This window comes from Prionailurus viverrinus, chromosome X (genome assembly GCF_022837055.1).
Source record: "Prionailurus viverrinus isolate Anna chromosome X, UM_Priviv_1.0, whole genome shotgun sequence".
Classification (NCBI taxonomy): domain Eukaryota; kingdom Metazoa; phylum Chordata; class Mammalia; order Carnivora; family Felidae; genus Prionailurus; species Prionailurus viverrinus.
Genome location: NC_062579.1, coordinates 49,309,533 through 49,332,570, shown reverse-complemented (window position 1 = coordinate 49,332,570; position 23,038 = coordinate 49,309,533). Strand labels below are relative to the sequence as shown.

General features: G+C 38.8%; 1 protein-coding gene across 1 annotated transcript in view; it reads right to left on the bottom strand.

The window, feature by feature from the left end:
* Positions 1–23,038, bottom strand: part of AR (androgen receptor) — a 180,112-nt gene that overhangs the window by 19,293 nt on the left and 137,781 nt on the right. Inside the window, exon 3 of the mRNA XM_047844059.1 lies at positions 15,638–15,754. Coding sequence (XP_047700015.1) covers positions 15,638–15,754 — 117 coding nt within the window. The remainder of the gene's footprint in view (positions 1–15,637; positions 15,755–23,038) is intronic.

Here is a 23,038-nt window from a genome sequence, read left to right as displayed (position 1 = left end):
GGATAAATAGAACACAACCTGTTGTTCATATGTTTCTGGATCCTATAGAAAAAGATCTGGAACTGACTTCTGGAACTGACTTTCAGTTATAATTAGAAAAATAAGTCTTGGAAACTCCAATCATAGTGCAACTCAGTAAGTCAATGCAAGGATGGTTCAAACATTTGGATCAACAACTAGGATACAGGAGGAGAAAATGGTAGGGTTGGTGGTGTAAGAGGAACACAGAGAACTCAGGGTAAAATAACAGGTGAGACTAGAAAATCAACCCAAAGTACAAGATGACATTGTCCAGAAATCATTTCTGCAGGGCTTGCACAGTCAGTATTAAGGAGATATGCACACACACTGTCAACTCCCATGCCCCACCTCCACCAAGGGCACAGGATAGAAGGTATGGGCCCATCTTCTCCCAGATCTAGAGGCCTGGAACCCAAAATATCTTGTCATGTGGTGAACCAATTGCTGACATGGATTCTTGTAGGCGTCTGCACAGTTTGGTAGTGTCTCCTGGATCTGTTCCCTTGGTACAGTTTCTAAAGGTAGACCCCATCTTTCCCATCACTAGCAGTTCCTGGCTTTGAGCTCAGGAGCTGTCAGACCATGTCTTCCCCATTCCAATCTGAAAGAGGACAGAGATGTTATTAGCTCTATGCCTGAGGTAACTAACAAAAATGAAGATAACGATTTTTTTAAATTTTTTAAGTTTTTATTCATTTATTTTTAATATTAAATATAATTTATTGTCAGATTGGTTTCCATACAACACCCAGTGCTTATCCTAACAGATGCCCTCCTCAATGCCTATCACCCACTTTCACCTCTCCCCCATGCCCCGTCAACCCTCAGTTTGTTCTCGGTATTTAAGAGTCTCTTATGGTTTGCCTCCTTCCCTCTCTGTAACTTTTTCCCCCTCCCCCTCCCCTATGGTCTTCTGCTAAGTTTAAAGTTAACTATTTTTTCAGGGTCTTCTATGTGCCTCACTTCATGAACACATTGTATAATTTATTTACACATGATCCTAGGAAGTTAGGAGTATTTTCTATCCCTGTTTTATAAGTGAGTAAACTTAGGAAACACAGATATCAAGAAAGGGAACCCAATAATCTGAACCTGGTTTGCTGACTACAAAGCTTATGCTCTTTCTACTGTATCATGATGCTTCCTCAAGGTCTCTGAAGCCTGAACACTACTTCTAGCCAAACAGCAGAGTTGAGGAGCGGGGCTGGGCTTATATTCCCTCTGACTTCCATCTTCACCCTTGACTTCAAACTTCAGTAACTAGTATCAAATCCAGAAGGGAAGAGGCAGGAAACTATGAAAATATTCCAGCCATGTGCCCAAAGTAGAAACAGGTTTGGGACACTATAATGGCCTTAAAATTCACATACAATGACAAAGTAGGAAAGGTCTACAGAAATTTTCTCACCCAGGAGCCACAGCTTCAAAATACCTTCAGGGTCTACATAGGCAATAGAGTGGTGTGTGCTTGTCTGTGTGTGTGTGTGTGTATGTGTGTGCACAGGAGAATGGTAGGAACTTTGGTGAACAAGAGTAAATGGCTACTGGCCTTCCTGCCCCTGCCATGCACATGCACGTGCACACATATACACAACCCTAGAAGGCATTAGTGTAACATTGAAAAATCTTCCTGGAGCTCCTCTGTATTCTAAAGGTAAATTAGTACTTAACTACCATTTTGAGACTTCTGACATTAATCCAAACTTTCAAGTCAAAGATGGGGAGGCTGAGTCCAGAAAGAGTGATCACCTACTGGCAAAGCTAAGACTAAAACCAGGGCTTTTATTCCTGATCCAGAGTTCTATGTGCCACATCAGCTCTCTTTTTGACTAACTTGTTTCTACTTTGTCACAGTTCTTGCCTCTCTGAGTCTCTTCTAGATATGCACTGTCCAACACAGTAACTATCCACAGGTGGTGATTTACATTTAAATTAATTAGAATTAAAGAAAATTAAAAATATAACTCCTTATTCTCACTAGCTACATTTCAAGTGCTCGACAATACAGACATAGAATATTTCCATCATCCCAGAAAGTTCTATGGAATAATGCTGTGAATCTAGACTGTTTTCTGGGGCAGCTGTCTCATTCGTCATGCCCTATTCATGCTATTGATAAAGAAGAAAAGAATATAAATACATTTTATACTGATGAATCTATGAGCTTTTCTGAAAGGTACAGGGACAAAGCAATTGGTGCTGATGCAATCAGTGAAGTATGCTCTGTCACCTCAACTCTCTCACCAGAGATGTCAGTGGGGTGATGACTCGTGGACCTAAGTAAACTGATTACAAGCAAGAGCAGTATGTGCAGATACTTTGGGGAGAATCCATAAACATGAAATAATTCCCCTTCTCTACATAGTGCTAATGAGAACTTGGCTGGTATTTTCACATCCTCCTCCTCTAGATCTATATGGCATCTGCTTGAGGAAAAGAAGCTGCATTCCCACTGGCCTCTAAGACCTGGGTAATGTGCTGTCCTTGCATCCACACTGTCCCAAGCTGCACCAGGTGTTCTGGCCTCTCTGCCTGAAGAGGGTGACTGTACTGAACGTAATTGAAATCAGATTCCATTCATTCTGCCAGGGGATCCTCTGTTCTCTTTCTGCAGCAGAGACCAGCATGTTGCTAGACGACTTGGAATGCTGGACAATGAGGCTTGATAGTCTCAGCTGTTACCCAATGCTCAAGGCCTTGTTTTCTTCCATGAAGGCCACCCCCACACCCCTCCTTCCTCCTGCACCTGAGCCCCAGCATCAGATCTAACTCTTTCATGTGAGGTACAGGCCCGCCAACCCATATTATGACAGAGACCCACTGGTTTACTTAAATTGAGGGTGAATTCAGGAGAAAAGGGATAGTAAAGGTGGATAGTCTTAATGGTGTTTGCTGTTTTGCATCTCTTCCCTGTCTTTCAGTCTCAGGTCAGATCAGTGACAACAAAGGGCCACTGGTAAGTCACTTCCCTGTCCCAACTTGCTCTGTAGGGGATTGGAGCACCTGACATGATGTCTGGATCCTGCTGTCTGGATCCTATGGAGAACTCACTTTTCATACTGGTGGTATTAGACCCCTATGAGGGCTGTCTCTAATAGCACCAGAAAAAGATTTTTCAATTCAGGTTCCACAGTGTATCCCCAAGGGGAGGTAAATGTTATTAGTGTGTAGCTTCCATAGCCACTGTGACCATTAGGTGCTGTTCCAGCCTAATTCCTTGCCACCTCAAGATAGAGGCTTTCTTATCCATGGGCAGGGACAAGGCAAGTGAAGTTAAGTTCCCAAAGGTTTAGAAAACTGGAATCACTCTCCCTAAGGTCAAGGATGTTTCTCTTCTTCATATCTCACCATAAAATCTGCAGCATAAAAAATCACTTTCTGTGGTAGATGGACTTCTGAGATGGCACCCAACAGTCTCAATACCTGGTTGTATACACATCTTTTTCCAGTTATTTAGTTAAACAATAATCTACTTGTTGTTGTAAAAGGATTAGGTAGATGTAATTAAGCTCAAAATTGAACTGAATTTGAAGTTTGGTTATCTTTGATGGCTTGACCTACTCAGATTAACTCTTAAAAGAGACTGAGTCAGGGGCAGTTGGGAGATGAGTGGTGAGTGGGGAATAAGTAGGACAGGGACAAGAGACAGGGAACAGAGCCAGTCCTTGGCAGGCATGGAATGAAAGATTAGTAAGGGGTGCATCCAACTATAAGTGTACACTAATAATTGCAGACCAAATTTTCCAAGGCAAGAAGCCTCCTTGGCCCTATCCCCCATGCCTCCATTCTCCTCCAAGTCCCAATTTTGAGTCAGAGAAATAGCTTGCAAAAAGAATATCAAATTTTATCTTTCAAGGTTTATGTTGGATTATTTAGTCTAATGGTTTTTAGTTCATGGAGGAGTAAACATAATTAATAATAGAATGATATGCAATGCTGCATATCCTTGCCAAAGCACACGATCTGGCAGAAACTATTTCCAAGTCTCTCTCTGACTAGTGAGCCAGAATAAAGGGGGTCACTTTCCAGATGCTATCCTGGGTGAGGGGCACAAAGTCATTATCAAAAATCTGCTCATGTGAAATTGCAAAGCCTGGAAATGCTTTCACATACCAGGCTTTTCCACTGGAAAAAGTAACTACGTGAATTTAGAGCATACATGCTTTTACAATTACATTTAAACTGACATTAAAAACAAATGTGAAACAGCCCAAGCTGAACAGGTCAGCATGACCTGGAAAGCAAAGGAGAGAAAAAAAAGAGAGAGAGAAAAGTAAAAAAAAAGGCTCAAAGTTAACAGCATTAATTCTGTCAGTCTGTTGTAAATAAGAAAATACCATTGCTGTATTAATGGCTTTATTAAGGAAATTTGCTAGCAAAAATATGCAACGTTCAAACAAACAGAAAGCAGTTAAAAATAAACTACATTAGTCTTTCAATCCACATTAGGGAACCTCTTGTTGGCTTAGAGATTCAAATTCTGTCCAAGGAGTGGCAAACTCCCCTCCCTCCAGAAGTCTTTCCTTGGCTTTTTTCCAGAATGTTGCTGACTCAGGGGAGGGAGCGAGGGGAGAGAGAGAGAGAGAGAGAGAGAGAGAGAGAGAGATAAGAGATTGAGAGAGAGAGAGAGAAGGTGGAGAGAGACTGGAGAAGGAGGAGAGTGGGAAATGCAGGCCCCAGGCAAGGCAGAAAGAGTTCTGACTCTCATATTTGTCTGCCCTTGGTCTCACAGACTCCACATCCACAAGAAGGAAACTGGTTTCAATATGGAGTCTTTGGGGCAGAGACAGAGAATATTAAGATATTACAAACTCTAAGTGTCTCTCCACTTAGAATAATGCAAAGTTGGAGGCTGGCTTGAGAGAAGAATAAGAACTCACACCTGATGGAGAGGCAAGTGAATGATGTGAATGAGTAGTGGGGGATTATGGGGTACTAAGGCTAGAAGTAAAAGGTACAGTCTGATCCACTTTCCTCCTTCATCATAACTTCAATAGGAAATAAGAGAAGTAGACACCAGTTTTTAGATTTTGCCTTCCTCCCTCTTTATGAAAGGATTAAGAGTATGTGCTTCTGAAAACAGAATCGCCTTGACTTTGGGAATAAGGAGAAAATAACTGACTCTAGTCTCCTGGTCTGTTTGGAGAGAGGGGCCAGCTGGCTTCTTAGAGCTGCTCCTTCAGGAGAAGCAGAAATCTGGTCCTTGTTTACTGAACTTATATGGATCAGCTTCTGCCTTCATCTCAGTGATAGAGACTGAGGTTAAAAGCTAAGTCCTTGGCAGTGGTCCAGCAGAATGTAAGTAAGGGGAAACTCATGAGCTGAATAATGACCAAGTAAAAATGGCCATAGGAGCTTCAGCTAGGAAGCACCTTGAGTCCCATCAGCAAAGCTTCTTCCTGGCAGCACACTGTGGAAAGTGAGCAACCAAGCCAGAGCTTCACAGCATCCATGCACCTGAGTGCCATCACATATAAGCCAAAATAACTAAAAAGCACTATGCTAATGCCAAGTCATATTATAGAAATCAACAATCATGATACTACTACATGAAAGATAATTGATATTACTTCTAGAGCTAGTCCTCACAACATCCCTGTGAAGTAGGGAAATGATGAGTTCCATTGAAGGGAGTCATTAACCAAGAGAGTAGCCCCTAGCCCCAATGGTGGAGTCTGTTTCGAGGAGCAAGGGTAAGAGGCCCTAAACTTCAGATTCCAGGTACTTCCAAGGTATCCATTAGAACCTTCTAGAGCCCTCATTTCTGAATGAAGTTGGTCAGCCTTTCTTCGGTGTCTGGTTGTTCTGAGACACTTGCAATTGCCAACCGGGAATTTTTCTAATATGAAATAGAGACACCGTTGAATGTAGCAACTTAAAGGATGGGCTTGCATCTAGCAGTCCCCATAATCAGATGCTTGAGTGAGGTCCTCTGATGTAAGAGGCAGCATGCAAAATTTTTAGAGAGGGGGTGGCTGCAATTTTAGATTGGGTTTTTTTTTTCTTTTCCTACCTACCTGTAAGATAGGCAAGATGGAAAAAATGGAAAATTCCTACTTAAAGTTGTTTTCCCCCCTCTCTTTTATGCTTTATTGACAAATATACTAAAGTGTGTGTGTATATATATATATATATATGTTTGTGTGTGCCTCTTTGTACACAGCGGGCAAGAATCAGTTGGTGAGGGTGGAGGATATGGATGAAGATAAGGGAGGTAGAATTTAACAGCCTCATTACAGCTACTCAGAGCCCAACAAAGACTCCCTATTTGGTCTTCTGAATTTCTTGCAGCAGCAAACAATCCCATAATATTAAAAGCATTATTATTCAGCCTGGAGATGGGAATGCTTCGAAATTATTGTCTCTGTGCCTAACAGCTCACTAATCAAAGCTTTCATGCCTCATTTTGCACCCTGGGGAGAGTCTTCAGTCTCTTTTAGTTTCATCGTGGCCAGCATGACACACCACCCCGTGCAAGCCTGGGGTGACCTTTTATCTTGGTCAAGATCCAGATTTTCTTCTTAGCTCCAAATGCCCGTCCAAATTTTCTGCAGGTGATTTCCTCAGGATTTGTGCTTATGTTTTTTAGATTGCTGACTGCTAGAAGGCTGAAATGTCAATTTTCACTTCTGCCACAGAACCATTGGTCCAATGGGGTTTTAAGCAGGGGAAAGAAACACATTTCTTAAGATATCTAAAAAGGGCAGCCAGGATTAACTAGACTGAGGAAAATGGAACCTGATTCTAGAAAATGTGTGATCCAGGGTAGTGATGCTGTTTCTGGTTTACTTCCTAGATACCTGTTGTCATGGCAATATTATCAATAATAGACAATCTGAAGGCTCTACTGATTTCGGAGTGGCTGTGTACTTTTTTTCCCTTAGTTCTACATCATATAAACATGATCCCAAAGGATGTGCAAAATTCTCTAAAAAAGCATCTTGCTCAAGTAAATTGCCTATGTATAAGTTTGGTTCAATAAGAAAATATCTTAAATGCTTTTGTGATCTTATGGACCACATTATACAATTTGTGAAAACAGTTCGCTATCTTTTAAATTTTTTTAATGTTTATTTTTGAGAGAGGAAAAGAGAGAGGGAGAAAAAGCATGAGCTGGGGAGGGGCAGAGAGAGAGAGAGCGTGACAGAGGATCTGAAGCAGGCTCTGTTCTGACAACAGAGAGCCCAACGCAGGGCTCAAAGTCACAAACTGTGAGATCATGATCTGAGCCGAAGTCAGATGCTCAACCAACTGATCAGTTGGCTATCTTTTTAAATCAAAAGTAAAATGTTTTCAAACAAGCAGTTATTTTATTTCAAATAATTTTTTTCTGAATTGTTTTATTTAGAAAATACTTGCCTTTGTATATATGACCTATTGTGTGCTGTGTACTCTTAGCTTTCTGCCTACTGCCTTCAGAAAATAATTCTTATGACATCATTTTACTCTCTCAAGAGCAACTGATGGATTTTAGAGAAGTTACAGCAAAAGTAAACAACAATAAAATCTTTCTGCTCCTACTACACTTTAAAAACTCAGGGATTTTAAATGGAAAATTTACAAGTAAGATACTCATTGAAGTACCAGATATGGGTAATCATCAATTTTGATGACTAGAAAAAAATTCCTTACCAAGACAGACTACAACATGTATGTGCTGTCCCAGATAATTCAGTTGGAAGGAATTATGAGATACAGTTTCTGGTTTCTCCACATACAAGTTTGCTTGAGAGCTATAATTAGAGAGAAGTATAACATTTTCCCTCCAATGTGTCACCAAGTATTTATGTAATCAACCAGAGGATGGCAATCTAGACCATGGAGAACAGATTTCAAGAGTTGATTCAAAGGTAATACAGAGACCAGAGAACCAAGGAACCAGTACCAAAGGCTACATTGTAATAGTAAAGAGTAGGCCCCAGTGGTGACTGGGAGCACACAGGCCAATTATCATCCAAAATAGGGGTGGAAGGTACAGTGATATATGTTGTGTGCCTACAATGTTTCTTTATAAACTTACAACATTTATGTAAGGAAGATTGTATTACTCCAATACTATAGCTGGGGAACTTAGGCTCAGATATCTAATGATTTGCCAAAGGTCATTAAGATAGTAGGTGGAAGAGCCAGGACTAGAAATGAGGCCTGTCTGTAATGAGTGCATTACACTATTTCCACTATACCACAGGACTTCTTAAATCCAAAAACATAAAAGAAAGAAAAACAGAGGTTGTAAGTGCTGAGTCACATGTGCACACTGATATCAAAGTTCATGGGGCAATTCTGCTCCTCAGTTATGCAGATCTGTAGGAGCACTCAGGTATCTGAGAATCGTGTGTAGGAGTAGCATCGAGACTTACCACTTGCATCTCCAAGCTGAAGATTTTTAGGGCTTAAATTAGAGTCAAAGGAGAAGGGAGAAAATCCCAGTAACTGAGTTACAAATTATTGATTTTTTATGATACTCTGCTGCCTGATGAACAAGAGGTAGAGGGCATTCAATCACTGGGTGAGAAGTGGGACTCAAATTCTACAAATCTGTGATTTATAGGCTTCTTACTTTAGCAAAAAGGTTATATGGTAGCACCTCAATGAGGTTCTGGATAGATGTTGAAAGGTTGGTTAAAAAGTGCACGAAAGGATTAGTAATATTTTTAGGGAAGAATATTTGGATATCCAAAATATTTAGTGATTATTCTGTATGATGTTGGAAGTAATTATATTTCTCAGAAATAACTGGTCTAGCATGTTTCTTGAGTCAGGAAGCTGTACTTGTGGCCATTAGATGAATTCGACAATAATACTGTATGTATGTATATGTATAATAATGTATAATAATGTATGCTTTATGTATGTATGCTTTATGTATAATAATGCTTTATGCATGAAAAGAATATTGCAGACCCAACATGGTTTACTTTAGTGGTTTTAGTGGCCTCTGGTACATACTCTTGAGATGTGGTGAGGATGGTCTACTCTTGGTCATGAAGCCATTCTTGATTGATTCTCCTGGTGAACAATGGCATACACATCTACAAAATAGAAGACTTGGGCTAAGGGTGTTGTCTGACTATAGGATAAATTATTTATCTATACCCAAGTTTTCCAAAGTGTATTACATTAAACAGTGGTTTTGTAGGATATTAACAGGTGTTATATGAAAAAAAAAAAGTGTTTCTGTGGTTGAATTAAACTAGGAATCCTGACTTACCAAGCTCCTCAGGTTACTTTATTGCAGTACTTGCCAAGGTCTGTGTTACGCTAAAATATACTATAAATTTTCCTGAGCAGGACCATAATATGTAGGTTTGTATAAATTATTTGATCTTAAAAATCATTTTTCATGGACCATGTCATTGAACTAGTTTTCTCAGAACCCATGCCAGGAAACACTTGCCTAGACCAAGGCAAGAAGTTTGCATAAGGAAAGGACTTATGTACGTGGTCAGTACTTGCAGGTATCAAACCAAATGGAGGCAACTAACCCAGGAACCAAGGCTGCAATCCTAGCTGTTTAGCAAAATTTGCTGCTAGACTTTTTTTTTTCTTTCTCTACCTGGTCTACTGTGTATTTCTATAAAGTTTAAGTCATGACCTATATACCACACTTGCAATCCACTAATTGTCTTTAAAAAGCAAACATACAAAGTCAGTCAGAGAAAGACAAATGCCATATGATTTCACTCATATGTGGAATTTAAGAAACAAAGCAGATGAACATAGGGGAAGGGAAGGAAAAATAAAATAAATTAAAAACAGAGAAGGAGGCAAACCATAAGAGAATCCTAACTACAGAAAACAAACTGAGGGTTGCTGGAGGGGAGGTGGGTGGGGGATGAGCTAAATGGCTGATGGGCATTAAGGAGGGCACGTGTTGGGATGAGCACTGGGTGTTATATGTAAGTGATGAATCACTAAATTCTACTCCTGAAACCAATACTACACTATGTTAACTAACTTCAATTTAAATAAAATCTTGGAAGGAAAAAAAAAACCCATACAGACACACAAAATGATACATGAATAGGTCTATCCCATGTCATAGATCTTCAGCTTCCTAAACTCCAAATCTTTTAGCATAATAATGGAGTCCATTTTCAATGTGGTTTTAGCTTACCATCCCCATTTCCCCAGATCTGGCCATTTTAAACTACTTACTATTCCTCAAACTCTCAATGTGCTTTTCTTATGTCTCTGTGCATTTATTCAAACTGTGTCCTTTGCCTTGAATTCCCCTTCCCTTCTGTCTCATCCAACTTCTTCCTGGTAATTTCTTCTTATCCTTTAGGATGTATTATCACTGTCTGTCTCCCTTTGTTTAAATTTTTGAGGTCAGAGATTTGCTCCTCAAAATATCTACCATAGTGCCTGGCACAGAGTGGGCACTCAATAAGTATTTGCCAAATGGGGGCACCTGGGTGGCACAGTCGGTTAGGCATCTGACTCTTGATTTTGGCTCAGGTAATGATCTCTCGGTTCGTGAGATCAAGCCCCATGTCTGGCTCTGCACTGTGAGGAACCTGCTTGGAATTCTCTCTCTCTCTCCCTCTCTCTGTCCCTCTCCCCCACTCATGCATGCTCATGCACATGGTCACTCTCACTCTTTCTCTCTCTCTCAACAATAAATAAATAATCTTAAAAAATATTTTCCAAATGGATAAATAGATGAGTGAATTGATGGAAAGATGAAAGGACTAGCTAGTTGGCTATTTGGAAGGATGAACAGATAAATAGATGGATGAATAAATGCTGTGAAACTTGTCTTCCAAAGACCCATGCCATGAATAGTGTTTCATCACTGGAATCACTCTCTTGCATCCAGAAGCAGAAACAGCAATCCAGAAGAAGCAATTCAGAAACAGCAATCCAGAAGCAGCAATTCAGGGCTGCTCTTGAGCATAGAGAATGACAAAAGAGCTGTCATCAAGACTGTCTTCAACACTGGAAACCACAAAGATGCTCATAGTGTACATGATGACATCAAATCATAGCCATGGGCTCCCTGAGCCATTTTCTCAACTAGAGAATCCTGGAGGTTGTTTAAAACCTGCAGAAATGCTAACAGTTTTGAGTCTCAGACGTAAAGTTCAGTCTTCTAGTAGGAAAGAGACTTCTCAAATATGCTAAAGTAACCTCTGAAGAAAATGTTGAACACTTTAGATTCTCACATGTTCCAGGTTTATTTTCCTCTTCTGGGTTTGGCTGCTACATGATATTCCTGAAAGGCCCACCATCTTCCATGGTCCAGGAAAAGAGGGAGTAAGCAGGTGCCAATGTCATTTATTAAAAACTGAGGACTCAAGAGTTGCAAAATGCAAAAAGAAAAATGTTTGGGGAGGAATAGGAGGTTTCAGTGAGGAGGGGAGGGTTAGGAGATAAGATGGCAAGTCAGGGCAATTATTTCTTTCTCATTACACCTTGGAAACTCTAAGTATATCCTTGGGAAGTGTAGACAAAAGTGAGAGATGGCTGTGCACTTACTCTGATTATGGGCTGTGAAAAACCCACAGCTAATTCATCAGAGAGAAGGTCCTTTTCTGGAAAGTTATATTTATAAATATTTTCTTAGGCTAAAAGTAGGCAAGAGGTTTAGATTCTTGAAGCAGTTAGCAATGTGCACTTTTCCAAAAGCAGCAATAAATGAACCAGGTTCAAAGAAAGGCCTATTCTAGTTGTTAATGGGCAGTTAGTTAATAGCCTGAAAGCAGTCTTTAAGAGATCCACCCTGAGAATCCAACCACCCCTGGAAACACCAAGAAATACCAAGAGCTCCTAAAAAAAAAAAAGGAGCAGTGAACATGTAGATAGGCCTAGAAGCAAAAAGGAAAAAGCTATGTGCTTTAAGTATCTCTGAGTTATGGAGATCCCATCACCAAACAGTAGATGAACACTACAGAGAAAGTCAGTTAGAGATCTTGAGGTCTCAAGACCAAGCAAGCTTCAGCTGTAGTGTGCCAGTTTCTCTAAGATACAAGGATAACCCTTATGCCCTCCACTCCTTCAATAATCTGTACATCCAGTATATTTTTGGACACATAATATACCTTACTTAGGTGTAATCTGAGGTAGCTAAAATTACTATTCAAGTCAAAATACTCAAGTTTAGACTATCTATACTTCTAAGGGCAATGGATACATAATCCACAAAAAGGCTAATAAGCTTTCTCTATGACTTTAGACATAGAATCACAAAATGGTAGTGCCATACAGGTCTTTGGTAAATCTCATTATCTCAATTTTATGATAGGAAAATTGAGTCTCAGAGGGGAGAAGGGACTGCCCAAGGCCATACTCCTAGTTCCCATTTCTGGCTACCATTTTGAGTTTACTGATGGGAAGAATAAAACAAAGTTATATGAATTTTCCTTCAATGTGATAAGAATGTCTATGCCAAAACCAAATCTTATGAGAAGGGAAGTCTATTGCTAAAGTATTTAAAGAGCCACTCTGCATTTATGCTTTCTATAGTTTTTCCATTGTTTTGAGTAAAGATGTACTGTACACTTAATTTGCAAGTTAACCATAAACTTGAGAAGGGTTTGCAGCAGAGAATCAGGGAACATGGGAATAACTTTAGCAAAATGGAAAGGTTTGTTTTTCAAACAATGGTGTTTAAGTGGGTAAACACTTGGGATGTTACTGGCATGGTATTTGAATATATGATTCCTTAATTACTAGGATTGGCTTCCAAACAGGATTTTGATGGTACTTTTAGTTTGAGGTGATAAGAAGTGATTTCTGGTGATGTTCTGCCTGTTGTAATTGTTACATATTATAGGGCATGACAAGTAATTCAGGGTAAAAGCCAACTGGTAATTGCTTTAAACAGCTTACCATCTAAGTTACTAGTGACCTCACTATCATAGTAAGCCCTCACATTTGTCTAGCATGTTGTCATTTACCAAAGATGTTCACATTCATCATGAATCTGTGAGTGATATCTCTAAATTACAGATGAAGAAACTGAGGCCTAAAGGAAGCACTGTAAATAATGGAGCTGGGCCTTTAATTTAGTTCTGCCTGACTCCAAAGGTAAGACCATTTACACAATATCAAGAATCCTTGTATCTTGTAGACATTTCTTCAAGTTTGCCAGCCTGCACTCTGTTGCTTAGGATGGTGCTTCTAAATATCATAGAAATTGAACTGAAATGAAAGTCATTCACAGTACCTCTCATCTTCTTTTCATTGTGCTGACCAAGCCCATACAAATTTGAGCACACTATCCAATAAATCAATTTGAAAACTTACTGTACCACTCTCTCCATGAACTTTACAGATTTATGCCTGACTGATATATGGAGAAGTGAAATTATCTGGTATACAAAAACTCCTTTTCTTTTTCTTTTTTTTTGTACATGTATGTCCATAGCATTTTTATTTGTAATGGGGAGAAAAACAATGGAAACAAGTAACATATCCATCAATATGTGAACGAATAATTTACAGTATATCCATACTATGGATATACTACTCAGCAGTATCAAGGAATAAATTATTGATACATACAACAATGTGAATTTATCTCAAAATAGTTATGCTGATTAAATAAGCTAGACAGCAGAGGTCATACTGTGTGTTTGTATTTATATAAAATTGTAGAAAAAAAAAACAAACAGAACTCCAGTGACAGAAATCAGATCAGTTGTCTAGAGGTGGGGTTGGGAAGCAGGGAAGGAAGAGAGAGAAAGGAGTTACAAAGAGGCGTAAAACCATTTTGGAGGGTGATAGATATGTTAATTATCTTGGTTGGAAGGTGTACAGATATGTCAAACTTCTCAAATTGTACACTTTATTTTTTTTATGAAATTTATTGACAAATTGGTTTCCATACAACACCTCAAATTGTACACTTTAAATATAGGAGTTTATCAGATGCACAGAGACTCCTTTTCAAAAAGGGTTCACTATAATCATGTCACAGACTGCTTTATAATGGAGGATGTTGGCTGAAACATGAAACTAATTTTAAGATTTGGACCCAAATTTTATGAGAACTTTTGTTATCATTAACTTCACCTGCATCAAAGCAGGCTTGCAATTCATATTATCAGATTTAAAAACAAGAGGTTCTCTACCTGGGAGCCCCTATCTCTTACACACAATGGACAGAGGGCTAAATACTGAGAGATGACGCATTAGGGGTTGTAACATTCATATGAAGAAAAATTCCTCTTATCCCTTTTATTCCCTTTATTTATATCCCTCTTATTCCTTTGTCATCTTTCCTGGCTTTCCTTCTGCATTTCTCCACCCCAGTCCTGCCTCTTCTTCCCCACCATAGACACAATTGTAGGATTTTTCTGGAGTATAATAAGCAAACAAGAACAAGGTTGGTCTTTCTCAGATATTTGAGTCTCATTTGATGTGGCTGCCTGGAAGATTACTCACAGAGCATCTGCTTGCCATGTCTGGGAGCACTAGCCACTATTTGAGATGGTTCTGTTACAACTATTTCAAATGGAACCTGAGTTATTTGTAGGACTTTGGTCTGTGTAAAGACTATTATTGGCCTGTAAAGGAGGGGAGGATACAGCTATCAACATGAAGACCCACACATAGAGAACAAGTTGGTTTACATAAAAATGTACATGGATAGAAGTATTGAGCACCTCACAGAAAGCCAGTGATGGACAAGTGCACTAAATTAGCTTTGAGAGGGGGAGGGGAAATGGCAGGATTCTAGGATCTTGGGTTTTCCAAGCTGATAATGAGTAATCAGGTAGGAGGCTACAGTTTCAGGCATTCAGAAATGAGCTTGCTTTTCTTCAAGTCCCATTTCCAAATCAAAGTAGACTAATGAGCTTGCTTTTCTCATGAAAGGTGCTTCATTTTGGAAGCATCAGGCAGCAGAGAGTACCATGCCACTGTGCGGGCATATACATGAAGAAATGATGAATTTGGAGGGGGAAATATAAGTGTAAGCCAAGACTTTCTGGAATGGTGACAGTGTTCACAGTAGACACAGACTAGGGGACAGAGAGCCTTATGATGAAGGGCTGCCCTTGAAAAAGCTGCATCTTCCTTCTGTAAAGCTACAGTGCTATTGAAGAAATTATTTTGGAAATTATCAATAGATTTGCAAAGAAAAGGAAATGATTAAAAGGCCTGCTCAACCCTGGGACATATGGGATAGAAAACTGGCTCTGCTTGGCAGTCTAATCATAGGCTCCAAAGAGAAGCAGCTTCTCATTCCAGATGGCCAGCCCTACAATATAGGAGTAGTTAGTTGAGGATATTCCTGTTTGTTCAGGGCCAGCCTGTGCCTAGGTCATCCTGCACCTGTGACTATTCTCAATTCCATAATTCTCTCATCCTAGCCATCATTCAATAACATAAGGCCAGTATCACTGTGTCTTCTGACTCCACACTCACTCGTCCCCTGATGGGACTTGATCCCTGCTTCACATCTTCTGCTCCTATGCTAAGCCCTAGAGTGGGGTGTGACATCATTAAGGATAAAGAAATGCACCAGCTGGCTGATAGCCACATTGGATATGAAGGGGTCAGCCTGTATCTAGAGTATGGCTGGCCACCTAGGAAGCACCAAAGAGGAAAATCTGGTTCAAAGCAAGAACAAGAGAATGAGGTAAGGAAAGGGAGAAAAGTATCATACCTCCCAGAGTCATTCCTGCCTCATAGCATTTCCGTAGGCGACAAGATGGACAATTTTTCCTTCGGAATTTATCGATGGTGCAATCATTTCTGCTGGCACACAGGTACTTCTGTTTCCCTAGGAGAACAAACAGAAGAGTAGACACCCTATTAATGCATTTCCAGAGTCTCTCTCCTTTGGTATTTCTAGGCAGAAAAGACATAAAGGTAACCCTGCCAGATAAGAGAAGTGGACAGAGAATGGCCCTAAAGAATTTGATCACACAGAATTACACAGGCTAGTTTAATTATATGCTATATTGTTTGGTTTTCATAGGAGTTTTTAATCAATATGAACAATTGAGGTCCTGTTGATACTTCCCTTCATGATAAGAACTACGTAACGTTTTTTTAAAATAAGACATTCTACCTTTACTGAAAGCCACGAACACCCATGGGAAAATGATCAATGGCAGAAATCACCACTCCTTTAGCATGGCACAGCAGAAACTTTGGTTTAGGCAATGTTTCTTCCTCCTGACCCCTGTATTCATGCAAAGGATCATACTCAAGCTAACAGAATGCTTATTTTTCATAATAAAAAAAACAGGTAAAACTTCTATGAGAAAGAACTCCATGATATTTCTAGTTGTTTTTAAATTGCTAGCTATCATATCCCCAATCCTGCAAGTTATAAAAACGAAACAGAGATAAAGCTCAATGCCTGTGAAGTGAATCACACCAGGCAAAGGGAAGTCTTCTGAAGCCAGTGTGTGTGTGGGGGGGGATTGCTGTCGTGTACACCTGGAGCTGTCACAGATACACAGAAACATATACATGTGTTCAGACTCAGAGATCTTCAGGATCACAGCTGCTCAGATAAAGACATGGAGGTCCATTAAAAAATACATATTTTACTCAATATTTTGCCTCCTTGCTCCTAACATAGGCCTGGCATACAGTAGGCCCTCAAATACTGACTGAATGAATACACAAATGGTGATCCACAGGTATACAGAGTAGCCAGCATAAACAGACAGACATACATATCCTGCTGCTCTGAAACATGCAAGACTTCTTTATGCAAGTCCTTCTCATTTACTGCTGTGCTTTAGTTTATGTGAGAGACTGTGATGTTAGGGAGGCTTCTTTTAGCAGAGGAAGCATATTTGTGGTAGGGAAAAGGAAGAAAAATTTAAGAGCAATTGCTATTTGATAGCGGGAGAAAAACACATAAATTTAGCTACAGCTTGGCTTTTCCCTCCCTTTTCAGCATAAAATGTACATATCAGGCACAGAAAACACTGTATTATAGTAGGTTATTTTATGTAGGAGACTCACTAGTAGCCAGGTCAGCAAAATCTGCCTGTTCCTTCCTTCCTTCCTTCTTTCCTTCCTTCCTCTCCACCCTGTTACTCTCTCATTCCCTTCCCCTTGTTAAAGGACTCCGAATGCTGGGCTTGAAGGAACTGTTAAAAACTACTCCAGTATAACCCTTTCATTCCAAGGATGAGTTCTGGGAATGTGACTTGCCTGAAGAATACTCAACTGGAGACCTATCAAGGAAGAATGTTACTACTTAATAGGCACCTGCTATGAACCAAGCCTATGCTGGCAAGTTTGCATATGTCATTTATTTTTTAAAATGTTTATTTTTGAGAGAGAGAAAGGCAGAGTGTGAACAGGAGAGGGGCAGAGAGAGAGAGAGAGAGAGAGAGACATAGAATCCAAAGCAGGCTCCAGGCTCTGAGCTGTCAGCACAGAGCCCAACGCAGGCCTTGAACCCACAAACTGCAAGATCATGACCTGAGCCGAAGTCAGGCGCTTAACCCACTGAGCTACCCAGGTGACCCTACATATCCCATTTAAATGAATAATCTCAGCAGTTCTTTGACATAGGTACTATCATTACTTTTACTTAACAGATGAGAAAACTAAGGCCTCTAAACAAGTACTCTTTCTACCATTTGTATTAACAGAACACATAATTTACTAACAGCCTTTTTCTGCTGCAAACTGCAGATTCTTATTTGTGCACAGAAAGGATGTTGCTGTGAGTGCCATTCAGTCATTGAGTATCAACTCCTAGAGGGGAGGCCCTGTATCCAATTCCAGTGGGTTCACTTCCAGTGCCATGGATGTTCTAGAATGGGGACATCCCCAGTTTTTGGTGCAGCTGCAATCCTCAGGACTAGTTTGTCACATTAATTAGTAAAAATAGGGTCAAGTTATGAATACTTCTTTTTTTTTTAATTTTTTTTTCAACGTTTATTTATTTTTGGGACAGAGAGAGACAGAGCATGAATGGGGGAGGGGCAGAGAGAGAGGGAGACACAGAATCAGAAACAGGCTCCAGGCTCCGAGCCATCAGCCCAGAGCCCGACGCGGGGCTCGAACTCACGGACCGCGAGATCGTGACCTGGCTGAAGTCGGACGCTCAACCGACTGCGCCACCCAGGAGCCCCATGAATACTTCTTTGAGGAATCTCTTCTTCCACAGGAAAATACTAGCTCCTGAACCCAAGTTTGCAAAGGAATGGTTACAGAGCCAAAGGATTAGGGCTCCCAGAGGAGTTCTAGATTCCGCTGCTAAAAGTAAACCATCCTGTGAATGAAGAAGATTACAGTGGAAAAAGTATGAATTTGTTTTTTCAATTTGAAACTCAGATCATCTCCCTAGCTATGGTTCATATTTTGTCCCAGAATGTCTCCTGGCTTAAAACACAGATATCCTTTATAATTTACCTGGGAATAAGTGTAAAGCCCAGTACAACCAATGCCATTGTGTATTAATTTAACATTTATTGAGCATTTATTATGGGCCAGACACTGTACTCACTTTTGAGGTTACAGAGGAAAATCTCTGCTGAACAAAAATGTTTAAGTCCCAGATAACAGAGAAAGCACTAGGCTGGAAGTCATGAGATTTGAATCCTTGTTCAGTTTTATTACTAACTCACCATATGACCTTGCACAAGTCCTTTAGCCTCTCAGCTCCATTCATAATGTGATAAGTTGAACTGGAAAACCACTAAAATCTCTTCCAGCTCAAGGAGTCTTTTTTATTTTATTTTATTTTATTTTATTTTATTTTATTTTATTTTATTTCTTTATTTTATTTTAATTCAAGTAGAGTTCACATACGGTGCTACATTAGTTTCAGGTGTACACTAATACAGTAATTCAAGAATTCCATATCCAGCTCAAGGAGTCTTAAAAGATATCTGGATTTTATCCATAACATATTTGTAGAGTCTTTTATATAAACGTTACAAGTATTAACAATAAGCAAGAAATTAACCAAAATAATTATCTCTTCACCCTCAACTCCCTCCTTTTAGGATAGTAACTTGCTGTAACATTACCTTTTATATCTACAGTCATTTGATCTTTTCTCTTTGTTTTCTACAGCCCTTCAAAAAATAAAGGCAATTAACACAGTATTAGGCACTGCTATTGCAAGCCATATGCAACATATGTATAAACAACATTCTTACACATATGTGTGTACTCATGCATGTGTGAATGAATGTGTGTGTGTACACCCACAATAGGGTGTAATCTTTGTGTATATGTGTGTGAACATATAAAGTATACAACATATTAAATCATACAAATGCATAAATATGAAATATGTGTTTCTTTGAAGCAGAATAGTGACTCTAAAGTTTTAAATGATACTTAATGGTAACACAAGTGGTGAAGGTTCCCAAATATGGATATGGAAGGAATCTCCTAAACATGGAACTGTAACTCATCTGTACAGTTTGGATTAGGAACAAAAATGGGATGGAAAAACCTCTCAAGGTTGTTTCCAATCTACTTCTCCTGCCTGAATTACCAACTTCCTCAAATGATAGCAGAACCAATGTATAATCACTGGGTTGCTATTACTTCTTTCCTATTTATCCTACTTTTCCAATATGGCTGAATTTTTCAGGGTTCTTAATAACAACAGTGAATTAAAATACAGTATGCAATAACATGTGTATTTTACATATTTATTTATATATAATAAATATAAAACATACAATAACATAAAGTGACAATAAATTAAAGCATAACATAAAATATAGTAACATAAGATTAAAAATGTCTACCATTCGATTAGCTTACAAAAGTTAGTAACAATCTTGTACAAAGGAGTATAATAGGGATTATTGTATACATCATTCTATAGCTCAATAAAATGATGCTCACTAAGATGAAACTGACCTGCCTGGCATCACAGTTAGTTTGCTCTAAATCACAGACCATGAGGCTATGAATCTTACAGATTGGAGACAATTTTAAATAGTATCTGGTCACAACACACACACTCCTCTGTACAAGGCTTGAATTCCCTCTGTAATATCCCCGTAAAGATTGCCCCAATGTTTCTTGAATTGAAGCCCATTCCATTTCTGGACTCTGTTATAAGACTCTTCCTTCCAGGACACTCATGATTTATCTCCTTGTAGTTCTGACCCATTGGGTCTAATTGGAACGAACTCATCTTTGGGCTGTAAAGAATATTGGAAGCCTTATAACAAAATGTCCCTATGTGATGCCTGACTCTTCAGTTATGAAAATGGACACAAAGTATTGAAATCTCATGCCCCAAGCCACAGGAAATTGGTGGTAGAGCCAGAGACAAATCTGGCAACTGCATCCAATGGAGATGTAGTGTGGGTGGGTGTAGCCTCAAGACAGAGCACCTGGGTTTTAGGTATCCTTGTTCATTGTTTAGTAAGTGTATGGCCCTATGAATGCCTTCTTGGTATTCAGTTGACAGAAGTGTAAGTGTGACCTGGGTATGCTCCAAGGTGGTCCTAGAAAGTCCTCTATTACCATGCAGTAGCCTAGATGACTGAATAATAAACACAGACAACACAAACTCCTATCCATCTCCTCCTCCTCAGATTCTACAAATATTACACCTAGTTCTCTGAACACCAAGGCTATATCAACAACTAATAATGAGTCTCACAAAAAAATGCCATTGTGAAATTTTGGGCAAAATACAAAAAATCCTCTCTCGTTGAAGGAGGTTAAGTTCACACTCTGGAATTGCAAACCAGTTGCATATTTAAGTACTTGATAAATCTCCTATTAGAACAGCTGCAAACACTTGACTACTATGAATGGTCACATAATGGGATAGCATGAGGTCCTCTGCTTGCCAGCTGGCTCTGAAATCCTTGACTGGCTGATGATGTTCTACATGTTTCTTCATGGTCCTTTTGTTCCATCATAAAGCTTAAGTATGATCCAAAACTCCACCAAGAACAGAAGTCATGAGACCGCCTTCAGATATTGTCTCCACAGAATTCCCATTTCTATTGTTTTTTTGTCATCCTCATTGGTGTTGCCATGCAGTGTGAGTTGAGGTCAATGTTTGATTAGGCTTCTTTCAATTTGTTCATTCTGAAAAATCCTACTTAAATCATATCAGTTAAAGCAGGGGAGTTATCCATCACCTGAGGTATCATGCAAATGAGAGGACTGAATTGTCATGTTTATTATGAAGCTACAGAAAAGACTTAAGAACACAGGACTACTTATCCTTTATTTATTTGTTTACTGTTTTATTTATTTTTGACAGGAGAGAGAGAGAGAGAGAGAGAGAGAGAGAGAGAGAGAATGAGCAGGGGAGAGGCAGAGATAGGGAGACAGAATCTGTAGCAGGCTCCAGGCTCTGAGCTGTCAGCACAGAGCCCGATGCAAGACTCAAACCCATGAACCATGAGATCATGACCTGAGCCAAAGTTAGACACTTAACCGACTGAGCCACCCAGGCACCTCAGGACTACTTATCCTTTATAACTAGAGTGTGAATAAAGGACCTATATGAACAAAACTAAAAAAATATATATTGAGGTATGTAAAAGACCTGAATTAAGTGGAAAGATGTACAGTATTCCTGGATGAGATGATGCAATATTGTAAAGTTATTGATTGGTCCCCTTCCCCCAGTGAAATCTATACATTTAAAACAATCCCAACAAAATCTTGACAAAATAATGTCAAAGCTCACCTGAAGTAGTAAAATTTATGATATTGCCAAGATATTTTTGAAAAAAAAAGAGTAATAAGACTTTTCCTATCAGACATTTAAAGTATTATAATGCCGTAATAATTAGAGCCGTTTGATAGTGACTCCACTATGGATTGATCAGTTGAAGAGATCAGAAAAGCCAAAAACAGACTCCATATATGTAATATGTAATTCTAAATCTGTGGAAAAAGGATGATTTATTCACGAACTGGTGTCATAACTGGCTAAATATTTGAAAAAGAGAATAAAGTTAAATTACTAGTTGAAACCAAAGTAAACTCCATAATGACCAAAGATGTCAATGAAAAAAAACAAAAACAAAAATAAAAGGAAATCATTAAAGTATTATTAGAAAGTATAGGTGATATATTTTTTAAATTAGAAAGGGCTTTTTAAAGAATGACAATAAAGAAAAATAAGTGAACATTTTGATAGACTTAGTTGACTAGAAAACATTTAAACTTTTTAATCAAACTCAAAGACAACCATAAACTAATGAAAACATATTGGCATCAACTATGGAAAAACAGTGGTCGATTTCCTTGATATACAGAGATGAACAGTGCAGTAGAAAAATGGACAACAAACATGAAAAGTCAATTAAAAGAAGAAATATAAATGATCAATAAAAAATGAAAATTGTTGAATTCAACTTCACTAGAAATCATAGAAATACAAATTAAAGAAGATATCATTTTCATAAGTCAGATTGATAATGATTAAATACTAGTATTGGCAAAGAGGTATTGCTGGTAGGAATATAAACTTTTTGAGAGCATTTTATAAAATATCCAAAAAATTTAAGTACACATAAGCTTTAACCAGTAATTCCACTTCTTGGAATGCTTAATAAGAAAACAATTATGTAAGTACAGAAAAAGAAGTACAATATAGCATTATGTAAACAGAGAATATTGGAAAAATTTAAATATCTAACATTAGGGAGATGACAAAATTATTCCATATTTATGCAGGAGAATGCTGTACAGTCCTCTTTTTCTTTTACTTGGAACTATGTTCACAATATTGTGTTTTGTTAAAACAACAAAAATGAAGTTACCAAACAACATATTTCATTGAATCCTGCCTTTAATACCTGAGGCTTTATAGCACATCTATTCAAGTTTTTTTTTATATATTGCAATGAAACTTTTTTACAAGTGAAATAGCACATGGAGGCCCAGATATAGAAAACAAAATTAAACCAAATCTGCCTGAAGTGGGCATAGGAAACTTAGAACTCATCCTGCTACACCTCTCCTTTTCTCCTGTTCTCTGCAGCCTTAGCATTGTAGTACACTTTAGAGAAACTCTAGAAGTCCCCAAGGCTATGTGGAAAAGTTGAGACCTACTGATTTAGTCCAACCCCCATGCTCCTATTTTACA